This window comes from Panthera uncia, chromosome B4, assembly GCF_023721935.1.
Source record: "Panthera uncia isolate 11264 chromosome B4, Puncia_PCG_1.0, whole genome shotgun sequence".
Lineage (NCBI taxonomy): Eukaryota > Metazoa > Chordata > Mammalia > Carnivora > Felidae > Panthera > Panthera uncia.
The window spans coordinates 132,745,255-132,763,090 of NC_064809.1; the positions used below are offsets into that span (position 1 = coordinate 132,745,255).

A 17,836-nucleotide genomic window follows, 5' to 3' on the forward strand; every position below is an offset into this window, starting at 1 on the left:
CGACACGGGCAAGAACCCGGGGACGCGGAGACCGCAGAGCGGGGCGGGTGGGGAGCTTGTGGGGGTTACCTTCTGTGCAGTCTGTACCCCCTTAATGTTTCTGTATAATCGGCACACAGGCGGAAGACGGCTGCGTGAACAGAACTTTTCAGCCCTGCGTGAGGGGCACTGTGACTCCTCAGTTCGAACGCGGGGTGGGAGGCGAGTCCCCTAAAGGCCGAACTGGAGTGCTTGGGACAGGAAGAGAGAGCGCCGGCCCCTTGGGCAGGGGGAGCACAGGGCTGCGAGGCGCCCCGGGACAGGCTCAATATGCACGCGGAGCAAAGGCGCGGCTGGCTGGCCTGGCCGGGGGAGCCCAGGCCACGAGGGGCTGGCTGCCAGGCCGAGGCGGCGACTCCCCGGCGGCAACGGGGGCCCCGGGAAGACCCCACTCAGGGGGGGACCTCCGCTAAAGCTTGTCCCAAATGACTGCACGGGCGTCTGGCCCCTCGGTGGCCAGCGAGCGGGTGTGCCAGGGGAGGGAAAGTCGGCGTGTGGGATGGGACCCTCTTCCCCCTGTTAAGGCAGCCCAGGAGGTTGCTGAAGACCCCGGCCGAGCAGCTGGGTGGCTGCCGTGGCTCCCCACGTCCCACAAGCAGGCGTCACAGCGGGGCACAGGGCGTCTCTATTAGCCGGTCTATTTCCAGCCGCGCGCGGTTGGGACGAGACGGGTGACGGGGAGGGATGGTGGAGCCGGCAATACACGGGGCTGGCTAGCGGCCACCGTAAACACGGGGCCAGGCCTGTGGTGCCGGGCGAGCAGGGTCACGGCAACATCTGTCCGGAGGCAGTCAGGCTCAACAAACGTCCAGGGTGACCCCAAACCCCGGCGAGGGCCCAGGCGGCTCCAAAGTAAGCGAGATGGTTGGCAGAGGTTCTGGAGGTTCTGGGACAACACACGTGTCGACCGATGCCCCCTTTTAGGCACATGGCTCATCTCTGGTTTGGGATGTCTGTTTTGGTTGGTAGACTATTTTTAAAGAGTCTTCACAGGACCCTTAGTTTTCGTTGATTGCTCAGATTCTGACCGAGCCCCTGGCACATAGACCGCAAACAAGATGGAGGAAAGAGTCTGCCGGCCCGTCGCGTCCTCTGCAACTGGGCGTTTTTCTTTGCCGTTTATGGGCTTGGCATGTTCTGCCCTGGGACAGAGCAGGACTTCTTCCCCAAGCTCCCAAATCAAGACTTGGTCAACGGTGGGGCTGGCACAGGGGGAGTGACGATCGATTTCAGCCGGGTCCTACCAACGGGAAGGTTGGCCTCATACAGTGATGCGGTCCCTGCCCTGGCCCCCCAGCCAGAGGGAGCGCAGGAAGGAGGAGAAGGCAGCGCAGCTCCTGAGGCCTGCCGGGCGCCCCTGTGCTCACGGCATTTCCGTAGCCCCCTCCCTGGAGCGACAGCGGACAGCTGCCCCCCAACACGCTGTTAGGAAGGGAGCTGGGAGCCAGGCTCCGTGTGTCAACTCCCAGGTCCCCATCTCCCCTCGTCTGGAACAGAGACCAGCAGGGGCTGGGCGTGGGGTTGGGGACACGGGGCGCTGCAGTCCCACGGGCTGTGGGGGACACCTCCGCAGCAGATCTCTGCAGCTCTGAGTGCACTGATGCTCTGCCCCCGTGGCAGGCTCGTGCACCCACCACTATCAAATCGTGCTCCTCTGGATGGTCAGAATCAAACATTCCGTCCCGTCTCCAGCCACCTGCCGTCCCCCCATCCCACAAATGAGCCTGTGCTGGGCCTGGGGAAAAGAGCAGAGCCATGCCGGAGTGTCGCCCTCCAGGGGCCTCCTGAGGCATCAGGGGACGCCCCAGAGAGGTCCCGTGACAAGCCTGGGGGCTGCGGGCGCCCACGGGAGGAGTGTGTAACTTCTGGAGGGCCTGAGGCCCAAGCCGAGTCCTGAGGGACAAGTGGGAGTCAGCAGGGGGAAGGGCGGTTCGGGCAGAAGGGACCTCTGCTTATGGACTTGGCGGGCTCTGTCCGGGGACAGACAAGGTGCATCGGTGCAAGGATGCTGCTGGGCAGGATGGGGCGGTGTGTTTAGAGGAATGAAAGCTGTTTGGCCGGCTGGAGATGCCAGTTCTGGGAAAATCAGAGAGAGAGAGACGGACAGGGGCTGCGTCTGGCAGAGGCCGGGAGGACACAGCAGTGGGCTCCACCCCTGTCCTCGAGGACATGCCATGCCACCGAGTCATCGAATCACAAGATGCTGGAGGGTGAGGAAGGGCTCTGACACCACAGCCAGGCTAGGGGTTCCAAACAGTGCTCCAGCACCCCCCTTGCAGTGGGTGCTCTGCAGAGAGCAGGGCTCTCACTCCTGCCGGCCCTGCCCTCCCACTGCAGCCAGGGCAGTGCCACCACTGCGGGAGTCGGCTCGCACTTAAGGGTTCTGCTGCTAGAAGTCTGAGAACTACCGGGCACATCCCACCCCTCCGTTTCACAGATGATGGGGAAACTGAGGCTCGGAGAGGTGGGGAGTTTTCCAGAGTCCCCAAACAAGTCCATGGTCCAAAGAGCCGGGCCCGAGACATTGCCTTTCCACCCCAGCACCGCCTGGCCCCCTCCGCTCTCCCACACTCCTCCCTGTCCCCATCCTGAGCTGGCTGTAGGCAGGAGGCCACACGAGCTCACCCTACCCCCAAAACGCCCCTGGGTCTGAATCAACCCCCCTCCCCACACCCCTAGCTCTACAGTGGTTTGGGGGGAAGAAGGAAGCCCATTTATAATGATGCACAAGTTTCCAGCATTTTTCTTTTTCTCACGTTAAAGAACCTCCACCAGATGAACAGTTGTAAAAAGCTGGGGGGAGGAGCGGGCCTGACTCTGGCTGGTCCTGGCAGGGCAAGTCCCTCCAACCAGGCGTGTTCCCATCACCTGAATGTGGGCCAAGAGTGGGGAAGGGTGGGGCACAGATAAAGAGAACAGGAAGAGGCCTCTGGAGTTCACCTTAAAAAACACTGGTGTTTGTGACTGTGCGAAGCTCGTCAGTTTTACATTAAAGTGGGCGGCGTTTCTTTCCCAGCAAGAAATGCATTTGAGCCGTGGAAGTATAAAGACAAATAAACAGAGGCAACTGGAACCTTCTCCGTGAGGGGTGTGAGGGAGCAGCACATTGTCTCCAGCTGTCCTCCGGGATGAGAGGGGGTGCCTTCAAAAGGGCCCAGGCAGCGCGACCCTTTCATCCTGCCAGGGAAGGCCCAGCCGCCACCCGGAGCATCTGGCACCTGCAGTGACTTCCTCCCACGGGCGCAGCTGGGCCCCTGGGCCCCGTCAGCCTCCAGGACCCCTCTCCTCTTCCTCCTGAGCCTCTGCTTGGCAGCCCGCAGGGTCACCTGCACATCTAACTTCCCTTCGGATCCGAATGGGCAGGGATCATGCCCGTTTTGCAGAAAACAAAATTGAGCCTGAGAAGGAGGTGGCATGTGTCCAAGGTCACAAAAGGAGTACGTGGCCCAGAGCTGGGACTGGAAGCGCTGAGGCCACATGGCCCCGTGTCAGTAGACAGGGACAAGCATCAGTGCAAGAGGATGGGGGGAGCTCTCTGAACCCGGGAGGGCGGGGAGCAGAGGCTCATATGCGGCAGGAGCGCCGCGTGGAACGTGAGGCGTGGGCCCCGGCCAAGGGGCTTCACCCACGGCCCAGGGTCCAGCTCAGAAAGTCATCGGTTCTCTTTACAAAGTATGCTGGCTTCACACACCAGCGGTAAGTGAGAATTAGGTAGTTCACACCCGTCGAGCCCTCGGTCACGTGCCAGGCACCGTGCTACGTGCTGCACGAAGCTCGCCTCATTCCGTGTCCCCATCATCCCTGTGCAGCAAGCGGTCCTCGCAGCCCCGCCCTACCGATGAGGATACGGAGGCCCAGAGAAGTGACGTTACTTGCTCAAGGTCACAAAGCAAGTAAGTGATCGATCCGGGATTCAAAGCTAGGCAGGCTCACTCCCTATACTTCTTGAGGGCTGGGACCATGTCATCTACTTCCTGACAGTGAGCTCAGGACAGGTGCTCTTTGAGATCTCTACGAATCGAATCCAGCTTTCGCTGCCATCTAGGAGCTCCAGACTCTCATATACCGCCCCCCCCCACCCCTGCCCCACCGCCCAGACCTGATTACTCCGCCGACTTCCGAACTCACACACCGTTTCCATCTGCACGGCTGTCGCGCGTCCCGGCCGAACGTGGCCAGACTGACCCTCAAGTCCGCCCCTCCCAGCTCCAGCCTGACCTGCCCCCCAGGCTTCCGCACCTGAGCCGCTGCCCGCAGTCGCCCACAGACTCCAGGCGGTTGGTGGTGGTTACACTTTTTCCCCTCACCTCTCACGTCAAACCCATAAGCGATTCCTGTGGGCTCTGCTTTCAAAATATGTTCTGAATTCAACCACCTCTCGTCACCCGCACCGCCGGCACCCTGGAGTGAGCCACCACCGTCTCAGACCCAGACGGCCACAGTGGTCTCTCCCTCTTCTTCCCTGGGACACATTTTCTACTTCGTAGCCAGAAAGCAAATCCCTTTAAGTTAACATGCCCATCAGATTATGTCAATCCCTAGCTAAAGTGTCCCATGGCTCCCAGCTAATTTAGAATAAAATCCCAAGGCCCTTCTAGAACCTATAAGGCCCTGCCTACCTCCTGAGCTCATCTCCGGTCCCTCTCCCTCACTCCCGGGCCTCCAGGCACATTGACCTGTTCCCAAACTCACCCAGCTTCTGCCCATTTCACTTGTCCTCTCCCTTCTGTTGGGTGGGAAGATCCTCCCTGTAATTTTCTAATGGTGGCTTCCTCCTCCTCACCGAGGCCCCCGCCCCCATGTCCCCTCTGCTCGAATGTGGGGACAAGGCCTTTGTAACTGCCTTGACCAGCAGAATTTCGCGGAAGTGCCCGCTGAGGCCAGACCGTCAAACTTCCATGCGCTCTCAGACCCAGCCGCCATGCTGCGAGGAAGGCCACCCCAACCCCTGTGGAGAGACCACACGCAGGGGCCGCCCCCAGTGTTCTGGCCGACGGCCAACGTCAACCACTAGACAGCGGCAAAGGAACCTCCAGAGGATTCTAGCCCGGCCACCGAGCCATCCTCAGCCTTCGTGACTTCCCAGCCGGGGCCCCAGACACCGTGGAGCAGACGAGCCGCCCCTGCTGTGCCCCATCTGAATTCCTGACCCAGAGGATCCAAAAGCCAAATTAAATGGTATTTTGTGCCACTAAGTGTGGGGTGGTTTTTCCACGCAGCAGCAGTAACTAGGATTCTACCCTATCCGGTGCATCATCTCTCTCCCCATCACCCTCTATCACGTTATTTTGTTTTATTATTTTCAGTGGAGCTGACCTGCCTGAAGTTACCTTACTGACTTACACGTTCGCCTGTTTGCTGTCCCCCACCCCCCACCCACCTATGCAGGTTCAACTGGATGTGGGTGATTCTCCTTTTGTTCACTGCTTACTGGTTTCTTCAGCACCCGAAACCATGTCTGGCACACGGCAGGTGCTCCGAACAATTTTCTGGAATAAACGAATGGACGAACACTAGGCGGAGGGCTTTGGGGTCCCTGCCCTCACGGCCTTCCACCTGCCATTACAGTCGAGAACGTTTCTTTCTTATGATCCCGGGAGTCCCGAGAGAGATGGCCCTTGATCTTTGCCATGAGCCCAGCATGGAGGTCCGCTGAGTGAGAGGGCCCAGGTTATAAGGCACTTTTGCAAATGTGTTTATTTTTTCATTCTGCAAATACTTTTCGCATGCCTGTGATCTGCCAGACACGGCACTGGGCCCCGAGGAGGAAGGTGGAGGGTTAGAGGAGACAGCTTCTGCTTTCCTGGGGAGAAGAGAGGACCCCAGCCCACAGCCACAGTGGCCATGTATACAGCGTGGTCACAGGACTTCAGAGCAAAGGCAGAGGCAGGCTGGGTCTTGGGTGACAAGAAGGACCACACCAGGAACCCGCTGCGGGAAGGGCCACAAGGGAGCAGCAGGGAGGTGCAGAAGGACGGCTGGGCCAGAGGGCGCAGGTTGGCACAGGTTGGCACAGGTTGGCACAGGTGAGGGGTGAGGGGGAACGGCTGACAGGGCCCTGATGAGGGGCCTCATGAGCCAGTGAGCAGAGGCACTGGGTGCTACTGTGGAAGCCATGGGAAGCATGAGAGAAAGCTCTGGAAGAACAGGGCTCTGCACAGTCACACAGGCTAAGACAACATCCTGAGGGAAGCCCAAGGGGGACACGGGCCGCAGGCTCCTGCCTGGGCCAGGGGAGGCAGTACGGGCTTCGGGGGAGGAGGTGCCCTGGAAGCGAACTCTGGAGTCAGGGGTTCCTTCTTGCCCCCCAGCACGCCACCCACCGGCTGGGCTTGGCAGATGCTAGGATTTCTGGATGTCCTCAGTGACTCCCCAGCTCGCAGGGGGTGCATACCTATCAGCCCGCGGAAGGAAGCCCCTCCTTGAACCTGGCCAGCCTCCCAGAGCTGGTGCTGTTCGGGCGGGGGGGGGGGGGGCAGGGGGCGGTCGGTGACTTACAGGCCTGCGGGCTTGAGTGGCCAAATGGTCCCAGCTCTGCTGGGTGGCCTTGTGTGGGTCACTTTCCCTCCCTGAGCCTTGGTTACGCCATTCATAAAAAGGGGATACTAATGGCTTCCGCTGGTGGATGCCACGAGGACCAAGTGACAGACGGGAACACCATATCCTGGACCGCTCCGGGCGCGTGGTGGAGACTCATGCAGAGTTCCCTCATCCCGCCTAAGTGGAACTGCCTGCCTAGCACAAGGCTAGGCGTAGAGTAGGTGCTCAATAAGCATTAATGGGAAAGGAGTGATGTCGTTAATGATGCTTTTCTGCGGAACCCGGCTACAGATGGCTTGTGTTCAGCAGGGGAAAAAGTGCTGAGAAGCAAGTTCAAAACTCAAACTGTGAGCAACCTGAGAAACATATTTTTCAGTAAGTCAAGGTAAAGACCGGGGTCAAAGAAAACATCTGGCTAAGTGAACGAGTGGCTTTGGAGAAAAAGGGCCCTTGCTTTGCGGAGATGGGGAAAAATTATCCACTGCTGGTTTTAATTTAAGATGAAAAAAACATCTTATTCTATTAGCCTAAATATTGCTCTCATGTCCAACTGCATGGAGTTTGGAATAATATTTTTCAAACAGAACTACTGCTATTTCAAGTAATTACAATGCTAAAAGCAGGCATTTGGGGTTGAGCAAGGATCTCATCCTGGTTTCAAATCCCTCTGGTGTCATTTTCTGTTATATTTGAGAAATTCCTCAATAAAGATGTCAAATAGAGAGAGGGTTTTGCTCCCCAGAGGGCAGATTTGGCCACCCTCCCAGGCAAGCCATCTCCACAAAAAAAATAACCTCGTTTGCTCAAAAGAAAAGGTTCAACTGTGAAAACGCAGGCGAGAAAGGAACCCGTAAGCCATCAGCCTCCTTTCTCCTAATGAAGTCAGAATGCTTTTCATACTCTGCTGATCAGGATTTAGTCCAGCCTTCATCCCCAAGGAGTTCAGTGGTGGTTGAGAGAGGAATGTTACGGCTGGACAAGACTCCTGACCCAGACTCCTAGACACCAAAAAACAGGAGGTGCAAACCAGCCTAACTGTCCCTGACGGCCGACGGGCCGTGAGTGGGGCTCACGGTGACGGACTAGAGACGGTCAGGAGTGAGAACGGACAACCTTCCAACAACTCTGTCAGCCTCCAGAACCACTGAGCACCCACCGGGCGCAGGCCCTGTGCTGGCAGCTTCACCAGGAAGCACGAGCACAATTCCCACTGAGACCAATCAGGTAATTAAATGCCTAAAGCTGCTGATTGTCAGCAACAGGGCACGGTGAGGACTGTAGCAAACAGGAAGTACACTCCCCCTCCAAAGAGGGCAGCCGCAGCACAGCATCCGGGCTTCGGCTCTGGCAAATCTCGAGTGACGTACGGGCAAATCTCGCCACGCTGAGACGTGGGCAAGAGATGTCCCTGTGCTGGGCCTCATGCTTTGTGGGGGGGGGGGGGGTAGGGGGGGCGGTCCCTGCTCTGCCCCTCCTGTGGCTGCAGCCCTCCCTACGGAGTAAGGAGTCCAGAGGGGGTCATGTGCACCTGAACACACACACATCTTTCTAGACCACACTCTGGGTATTTGAGACCCTAAAATTCCCTGCCCAAATGGCGCCAAATCTTTTCTCAAAGGGACAGATGACACTTAGGACCAAGCAATGGAGAAAGGACAGGTGGTGTGGGAGCAAACGGCCAGAGCCTGAACATTCAGGTTAGCGTGTCTTCAGGCTCCCCGTGGTGCGGGACGCAGCCAGCCATTCCACTGCCGCTCGATGACGTGAAGCTTCAAGGACTCCCGGATTCTAAACTCCAGTCTAGCCTTCCAAAGGTCATTAGGAAGGAGTATCGCTCAAGGCAGAAGAGAGGGATTATATTCCAGCTTTGAAGCTTTGTAACTTTTACATACATAGCCATGTGGCATCCAGGCCTCCGTTTGTATTCCTGCCCAAGCCCCACAGTGTCAGGGGCTGGGTGAATGTGGCCGAGCAGGAACGACGCTGGAAATTACGACTTTTATGGGACATTCTTTGACTTTTTAATTTTTATTAGGTTGATTGGTTTCTAAGTTTTTATTTTAATAACCTGGCGCTCACGACGGCAAGTGCACTCCCGAATCCCCCCCGTTTCACCCATCCCCTCCCCCCTCTGGTGACCATCAGTTTGTTCTCTATAGTTGAGTCTGTTTCTTGCTTTCTCTCTCTCATTCCCCCCCCCCCTTTGCTCATTTGTTTTGTTTCTTAAATTGCGCATATAAGTGAAATCATTTGGTATTTGTCCTTCTCTGACTGGCTTACTTCACTTAGCACAATTCTCTCTAGCTCCATCCATGTTGTTGCAAATGGCAGGATTTCATTCTTTTTAACGGCTGAATAATATTCCATTGTATATACATAATACATCTTCACCCATTCATCAATCGATGCACACTTGGGTTGCTTCCGTATCTTGGCTATTATAAACAATGCTGCTATAAACATAGGGGTGTTATAAACATTAGTGTTTCTGTATTTTTTGGGTAAATACTCAGTCTGATTGCTGGACTGTAGGGTAGTTCTATTTAAAACAATTCTTGTTTGGGGCGCCTGGGTGGCGCAGTCGGTTAAGCGTCCGACTTCAGCCAGGTCACGATCTCGCGGTCCGTGAGTTCGAGCCCCGCGTCAGGCTCTGGGCTGATGGCTCGGAGCCTGGAGCCTGTTTCCGATTCTGTGTCTCCCTCTCTCTCTGCCCCTCCCCCGTTCATGCTCTGTCTCTCTCTGTCCCAAAAATAAATAAAAAACGTTGAAAAAAAATTTTAAACAATTCTTGTTTAACGTTTATTTATTTTTTGAGAGACAGAGAGACAGAACATGAGCAGGGGAGGGGCAGAGAGAGAGGGAGTGATAGATTCCGAAGCAGGTTCCAGGCTCTGAGCTGTCAGCACAAAGCCCAACACGGGGCTCGAACTCACGAACCGCGAGATCATGACCTGAGCCGAAGTCAGACGCTTCACTGACTGAGCCACCCAGGCGCCCCAGGGTAGTTCTATTTTTAACTTTTGGAAACTCCACACTGTTTTTCACAGTGGCTGCACCAGTTTGCACTCCCACCAACAGTGCATGAGGGTTCCTTTTTCTCCACATCCTCATCCAACACCTGTGGTTTCTTGTGTTTATGATTTTAGCCATCCAGACTGGTGTGAGTGTATCTCATTGTGGTTTTGATTTGCATTTCCCTGATGATGAGTGATGTTGAACTTCTTTTCATGTGTCTGCTGGCCATCTGGCTGTCTTCCTTGGGAAAGTGTCTATTCATGTCTTCTGTCCATTTTTTAATTGGATTATTTGTTTTTTGGGTGTTGAGCTGTGTGAGTGCTTTATGTATTTTGGATACTAACCCTTTATCAAATGTGTCATTTGCAAATATCTTCTCACATTCTGTAGGATGCCTTTTAGTTTTGTTGGTTGTTTCCTTTGTTGGGCAGGAGCTTTCTATTTTGATGGAGTCCCAAGAGTTTGTATTTGCTTTTTTTCCCCTTGCCCCAGGGGACCTATCTAGAAAACAGTTGCTACAGTCGATGCCAGAGACATTATTGCCTGTGCTCTCTTCTAGGATTTTTATGGTTTCAGGTTTCACATTTAGGTCTTTAATCCATCCTGAATTTATTTTTGTGTATGGTGTAATAAAGTGGTCCGGTTTTCCCAACGCCATTTGTTGAAGAGATGGCCTTTTTCCCATTGGATATTCTTTCCTGTTTTATCAAAGATTAATTTGCCATATAATTGTGGGTTTGTTTCTGGGTTTTCTATTCTGTTCTATTGATCTATGTGTCTATTTTTGTGCCGGTCCCATACTGTTTTGATGACTACAGCTTTGTAATAACTTGAAGTCTGGAATTGTGATGCCTCCAGGTTTCCTTCTCTTTTTCAAGATTGCTTTGGCTACTTGGGGTCTTCTGTGGCACCATACGAATTTTAGGATTGTTTGTTCTAGTTCCTGTGAAAAATGTTATTGGTATTCTGACAGGCACTGCATTAAATCGGTAGATTGCTTTGGGTAGTATAGCCATTTTGACAATATTTGTTCTTCCAACCCAGAAGGAGGAATGTCTTTCCATTCCATTGTGTCGTCTTCAATTCATTTCATCAGTGTTTTATAGTTTTCAGAGTACAGGTCTTTCACATCTTTGTTTAGGTTTATTCCTAGCTATCTTATTATTTTTGGTGCAACTGTAAACAGGATTGTTTTCTTAGTTTCTCTCTTTGCTGCTTCGTTATTAGTGTATTGAAATGCTATAGGCCTTTGTAGATTGATTTTGTATCCTGCAATGCTACTGAATTTGTTGATCAGTTCTAGCAGTTTTTTGGTGGAGCCTTTAGGGTTTTCTGTCTCTTGTATCATGTCATCTGTGAATAGTGATTTGGATTTGGAGTCCTTTTATATCTTTTTCTTGTCTGATTGCTATAGCCAGGGCTTCCAGTGCTATGTCTAATAAAAGTGGTGACAGTGGACATCCCTGTCTTGTTCCTGATCTTAGGGGAAAGCTCTCAGTTCTTCCCCACTGAGGATGATGTTAGCTGTGGGTTTTTCATATATCACCTTTATTATGATTTTTTTTTTAATTTTTGAGAGAGAGAGAGAGAGAGAGAGAGAGCGCGCAAGCAGGAGAGGGGCAGCGAGAGAGAGGGAGACACAGAATCTGAAGCAGGCTCCAGGCTCTGAGCTGTCAGCACAGAGCCAAGATGTGGGGCTCGAACTCATGAACCATGAGATCATGACCTGAGTCAAAGTTGGATACTTAATTGACTGAGCCACCCCAGGTACCCCCGGCCTATATTATGTTGAAGTATGTTTCCTCTAAACTTTTGTTGAGGGTTTTTATCATGAATGGATGTTGTACTTTGTCAAATGCTTTTTCTGTGCCTACTGAAATGAGATGGTTCTTATACTCTCTTATTGACATGATGTATCATGTTGATTGATTTATGAATTTTTTTTAAAGTAGTGCCTTTTTAAAATGTTTGTTTATTTTGAGAGAGAAAGAAAGAGAGAGAGAGAGAGAGAGATGAGCAGGGAAGGGCAAAGAGAGAAGGAGAGAGAGAATCCCAAGTTGCTTAACTGACAGAGACACCTAGGCACCCTGATTTATGAATACTGAGCCACTCTTGCAACTCAGGAATAAATCCCACTTGATCACGGCGAATGCTTTTTTCTTTTTTTTAATGTCATATTGGACTTGGTTTGCCAGTATTTTGATGAGGATTTTTACATCTATGTTCATCAGAGATGTTGGCCTGCTGTCCTCTTTTCTTGTGTGGTGTCTTTACATGGTTTTGGTGTTAGGGTAATGCTGGTCTCATAGAATGAATTTGGAAGTTTTCCTTCCTCTTCTATTTTTTGGAATAGTTTTGAGAGGAACAGGTATTAACTCTTCTTTAAATGTTGGGTAGAATTTGCCTGTGAAGCCATCTGGCCCTGGACTTTTGTCTATTGGCTGTTTTGTGATTATTGAATCGATTTCATTGCTGGTAATGGGTCTGTTCACATTTTCTATTTCTTCCTGCTCTCATTTTCATTAGGTTCTACGTTTCTAGGAATTTATCCATTTCTTCCAGATTGTCCAATTTGTCATAATATTCTCTTATAGTTGTTTGTATTTCTGTGGTGTTTGTTATTTCTCCTTTTTATTTGTGATTTATTTAGTTCCTTTCTCTTTTTCTCTTGATAAGTGTGGCTACAGGTTTATCAATTTTTACTATTTTTTCAAAGAACCAGCTCCTGGTTTCATTGATACGTTCTACTGAGTTTTTTTTTTTAGCTTCTATTTCATTTATTTCTGCTCTAATCTTCATTATTCTCTTCCTTCTGCTGGTTTTGTTTTTATTTGTTGTTCTTTTTCTAGCTCCTTTAGGTGTAAGGTTAGGTTGTTTGAGATTTTTCTTGCTTCTTGAGGTAGACCACCTGTATTGCTATAAACTTCTCTCTTAGAACTTTCACTACATCCCAAAGGTTTTGAACGGTTGTTTTTTTTTTTTTTTAATGTTTATTTATTTTTGAGAGAGAGAGAGAGATAGAACATGAGCAGGGGAGGGGCAGAAAGAGGGAGACATAAAATCCGAAGCAGGTTCCAGGCTGTGAGCTGTCAGCACAGAGCCTGACGTGGGGCTTGAACTCACAGACTGCAAGATCGTGACCTGAGCCGAAGTCAGGTGCTTAACCGACTGAGCCACCCAGACACCCCTGAACTGTTGTGTTTTCATCTTCATTTGTTTCCATGTACTTTTTCATTTCTTCTTTTATTTCCTGGTTGACCCATTCATTGTTTAGTAGCATTTTATTTAATGTCCAAGTACTTGTGGTCTTTTCAGAATTTGCTCTCGTGGTTGACTTCTAGTCTCATAGTGTTGTGGTCGGAAAACACGCATGGTATGACTTCCATCTTTTAGAATCTGTTGAGGCTTGTTCTGTGGCCTGATGTGTGATCTATTCTGTGACATCCCTTGATTTCTTTTCTAGTTTTTTTTATGTTTTATTTTTTATAGTTGAGAGAGAGACAGAGAACGCGTAGGGGAGGGGCAGAGAGACAGGAACAGAATCCGAAGCAGGCCCTAGGCCCTGAGCTGTCAGCACAGAGCCCGACGCGGGGCTCGAACTCACGAACCACGAGATCGTGACCTGAGCCGAAGTCGGACGCTTAACCGACTGAGCCCCCCAGGGACCCCGACAGCCCTCGTTTTTTAAACATTCACAAGCCATTGACTGATGATGGCGACAGTGGTGATTACAAAACCACTGGGAGGACGGACCAAACGTGCTTGCAGGCTGGATGGCGACTGCGGGCTGCCGGTTTGAAACCTCCACCGCGCCATGACGACAGCATGCAGCACCTGTGCAAAGTGTGACATCTGTACATGCAGCTCTCCGTATGTGCTTTTGCATGTGACTGTCACGGTGACCCTCTGAGACGGGGACCTATGTTGTCGTTAGGGGAATGGGGCTTGCAGGGTTTGAGGAGCTGGTCCTAAACCGTTGACTCTTGAGCGGTGGTTCCGGAACTTGAGCCTGCATCTTCCAACTCCAAGCCCAGCTTCCTCTTGTAGCGTTCTGTGTTTCAGCCAACGTTCATCCCGACACACACCGGACACTTAACCCTCATGGCATGTTACGGATGAGGGATTTGAGGCTCTATGAGGTCACGTGATCGGTGTGGGATACAGCCGGTTGGAACCAAGGTCTGACTTCTCTAGAGCCAGAGTTTTATCTTGAGAAGGAAAAAGCCCAAACAAAAACAAGTCTGTTGGGAAGGTTCCGCCCTCAGCCAGAAGGAGAGGAGCCACAGAGAGAGCCTTTTCTCGGTTGCCATATGTGTGAGTTAGAGCCGTACGAAGGTGCAATCTGTGCTCGGAGGTGGGGGGGGGGGGAGTCTTACCAGTTCTTGAAATTAACCAGCATGAAGAGAATATGTTGTAAAAATAAAAATAAACCCACCCAGACTTTGCCGTTAGACGGGAGGCACTGGGCGAACGTGCCATCGTCCAGAACCAGGGTATTTACAGACACGTGGTCCCGCGCAGGTGCGAGCACCGTGACCAGGAGGGGAGCCCCATGGGTCAGACACAGCCTGGGGAGTGCGTGTGGCTGGCTCTGGCCTCCACAGGCCCACCTCAATGAATCTCTTTCTGAAAGTCGGTCGGCGGATCGACGCCCGTGATGTCTGGAGTCCTCGGTGACAGGCACTCTGCTAGACGCTCTATAGCCACGATCCCGTTCACTCCTTACAAGACGGGGACTACGGATCCCATTTTACGGGTGAGGAAACTGAGGCAGGGGGGCCACGTGGCTGGCCAAAGGGCACACGGCTGGTAACTGGCAGAGCCAGGATCTGAGCTCGGAACTGGCGGTCCCCGAGGTCCGTCACCTTGGCCACAGGGTGCTGTTCCCTGTTGTCTCGCAGAGATACGAGCTCTGCCTTCCCGGACTAGTCGATTACCGAAACCAGCCTGACTGTCATCTGAGAAAGTGGCAGACGACTGGTAAAAGTAAGGGCTTATGCTTTGGGAGGATTGAACGAGACAGCACTCGGATGGTACTTAACTCGGGGTCTGGCACAATAAACGTCCTACAGGACAGCCCCGGTCTTTCCGATCTAACCGAATGCCCTGCCTACCTCTGCAGCCTTCTGACGTGCCTGCCACCCACCCTGAGCCCAGCTGCCCACCCCCCGCCCCCAGCCCTCTGCCCAGGCTGGGCCCTCGTCCCAGCAAGTGGCCTTCTAACCTCTGCAGGACCCGCTTGAGGAGTCACCCCGTGTCCAACCCCACCCTCGCCCGATGCAGGGGAGGCTCCTCACAGGCCCCATCTGGGCTTCAACGGCCCGCTGTCCAGACTTCCACTTCGGCACTTACTTTGGGTGTAATTACGTGTTCACAGATCTGTTTCCCATAACAAGTTTGTCTGAGATCCAGCAGGCATTAAACAGAAACAGGCAGGGAAATCTACAGCTAATACGCCACGGAGAGGAAAAGTTCCAGGGCACCGGGGACGCCACACTTCCTGTGCCATGCATCACCACGCCCGCTGGCACAGGGGAAGGTCGGCTGGGCCCTTTCATCGAGTTCTGCATCGAAAGCCAAAAAAACATCCAAATGACCCTCTGACCCAGTGGTTCCGCTCCTGGGAAGACTTGTTAAAGGCAACAATTAAACAAATAAGAAAAAACAAATTTCTTTCTTTCCTTATTTTGAGAGAGAGAGTGCGAGCAAGCCCCTAGCCGGGGAGGGGCAGAGGGAAGGAGAGACAGAATCCCAAGCGGGCTCCGCATTGTTAGTGCAGAGCCTGACGTGGGGCTTGAACTTGCGAACCGCGAGATCATGACCTGAGCCGAGACCGAGAGTGGGATGCTAAACTGACCGAGCCGCCCAGGCGCCCAAGAAAATATAAATTTAAGCCCAGAATCACCTCCAGCCTCGGTTGCTGAAAACAAGCAAACGAAATAAGCAAACGATCTTATTTGCCAAGCATAAAAGGGAGGTTGAGTCACCCAGAGGAATGGTAATGCCTGCTTGTTGATTATCTGCACGTGCTAAACGCCGATCACTCCACTTCACCGTGTCATTTCATCCTTGCACGTGACCTGCATAACTGTCCCTATTTCACAGTGGGGAAGACTGAGGCTCAGAGGTTGTGACGATAGCGACAGCGACTAGAATGGAGAACTCCGTGCCGGGCGTGCTTCTCAGCATCAGGACATCATGTCAGCTCCTGCTCACCAGGGTCTGTGAGGAAGCCGCCCTTTGGAACCCCCGCCACCAACAAGGGACCGAGACCCCGAGACAGTAATAATGTATCCACAGCCACGCTCCCGTCAAGTTCACGGTCTTACTTCCTCAGCTCTAGCCATTGTGCCCTGTGTCACTCCGGCGGCCAGTCGCAGAAGAGGGCCTGGGGGACAGGTACCTCTGCTTTGAGACCCTGTGCTTCCTGCCATGATGGTGTTCCTGCCGCAGACCGCAAGCCACCTCTGTGATGGGTTGAATTATGTCCCCCAAAAGATGCTGAAGTCCTAAAGACCAGCATCTGTGGAACCGTAACAGGGATAGGGTCTCTGCAGATGAGGTCATGGGAACATGACTGTGTCCGTATAAAGCAGGGAGGTTTGGACACAGAGACACGCATGGAACAGAGGCGATGTGCAAACACGGGGAGACCGTGACTGACTAGCACAGAATGCCCGAAGCGGCCAGGAGCTAGGAGAGAGGCCTGGAGCAGATTCTCCTCGGAAGCCCTCAGAAGGAATCAACTCTGCTGACAGCCTGACTTCAGACTCCTGGCCTCCAGCCTGCGAGAGAACACGTTTCTGTCGTCTCGGCCACTCAGCGTGGCACATCGTCATGGCAGCCCCGGGTTATTAGTCAACTTAGCAGATTATGAGGCAACCACAAAATGGTGAGCACAGGGGCCAGGCTGAGGGTACCCGAGGTGCACATGATGTTAAAGGGGCCACCTGACTGCCACCACAGGAAATCACAGCTGGGTGCAGAGAAGGCGGCAAGCAAACGCACCAGCGCGACTAAGCCATTTTCCAATCCTTTCCGTTCTCTTACATCTTCCCAATTTTATTGTATTACTCTTATAACTGGCTTAAACGTATGCGTCTGAACCAGGAGAATCTGGAGATACAGAAGAATTCCTTGTCACGGGCTGAACTGTGTTCCCCAAATCCACATGTCGGAGCCCTAACCCCCTAGTGCCTCAGAACGTGACCTATCTGGAGACACAGCCTTTAAAGTGGTAATTGAGTTACAAATGGGTTGTGAAGACAGGCCCCACTCCAGGAAGACCGGTGCCCTTATAAGAGGAGGTGAGGACACACACAGAAAAAGGAGAGACACAGAGAGACAGAAACCAGCTACGTGTATGCAGAGATGGCCGTGTGAACACAAGCAAGAAGGTGGCCGTCTGCAAGCCAAGGAGAGAGGCCTCAGAAAACCCAACCCCGCCAGCATCTTGACCTCGGACTTCCAACCTCCGGGACTGTAAGAAAATAAATTGCTGTTGTTTGAGCCTACCGGTCTATGCTATTTTGTTCTGGCGGCCGTAGCAAAGCAATACCAGGAACCAGGGCGGGGAGGGGGCGAGACTTCCCACGGCCCCCAGCACCGCACGCTGGAGCCGAAGAACAGGCAGGGCGAGCCTCGCAGGCAGGGCACGGCGGCGTCACTCACCCAGGCAGTTGTGTCCATCGTGGGCCAACATGAAGCCGTCAAAGCAGGTGCACCTGTAGTTCCCCGGGATGTTGATACATTCGTGCACACAGCCCCCATTGTAGTAGTCATTCTCACACTCGTCGATGTCTGCAAAACGAGGGCCAGGAGAGGGATCAGAGGAAGGGCCTGGGGGTCTGGCCTCCCCGCTACCACTGAGGCCCCCAGGGCATGACTGGTTTGGGGGTGGTCGGGGGAATGACTCAGTAGGTGTTCACTAAAGTCCTTGCCGGGGGCCGGGGACCCGCAGACGACAACGACAAGGCTCTTGGCTCTGCAGCGAGGCCGGCCACCTCCTCACAGGGCAGAGCCACGTGCCAAGCCACGTGCAGGGGGCCTTCACCATAGCGAAGCAGACACGATTCACACCCAGCGCTGCCTCCCTCAAAAGCCTCCCAATAGCTGCATGTGGGGACCCTGTTTAAAATCCCCCCACGCCGGCTGCCTTCAGTCTATCTGAAAGCCTCCCAGAGACAGAGCTCATTACGTGTGAAGCAGGGAGTACTGAGTAACGTGAACTTTGCGCACCGCC

At 53.0% G+C, this 17,836-nt stretch overlaps 2 protein-coding genes across 4 annotated transcripts in view; both read right to left on the reverse strand.

Annotated features, from left to right (window-relative positions):
* TTLL1 (TTL family tubulin polyglutamylase complex subunit L1) overlaps window positions 1–17,836 on the reverse strand; it is a 267,977-nt gene that overhangs the window by 229,804 nt on the left and 20,337 nt on the right. The window lies entirely within an intron of this gene.
* SCUBE1 (signal peptide, CUB domain and EGF like domain containing 1) overlaps window positions 1–17,836 on the reverse strand; it is a 131,608-nt gene that overhangs the window by 93,212 nt on the left and 20,560 nt on the right. For both annotated transcript variants that reach the window (XM_049626477.1, XM_049626476.1), the window contains exon 3: window positions 17,266–17,394. In XM_049626477.1, the coding sequence (XP_049482434.1) occupies window positions 17,266–17,394 (129 nt within the window). The remainder of the gene's footprint in view (window positions 1–17,265; window positions 17,395–17,836) is intronic.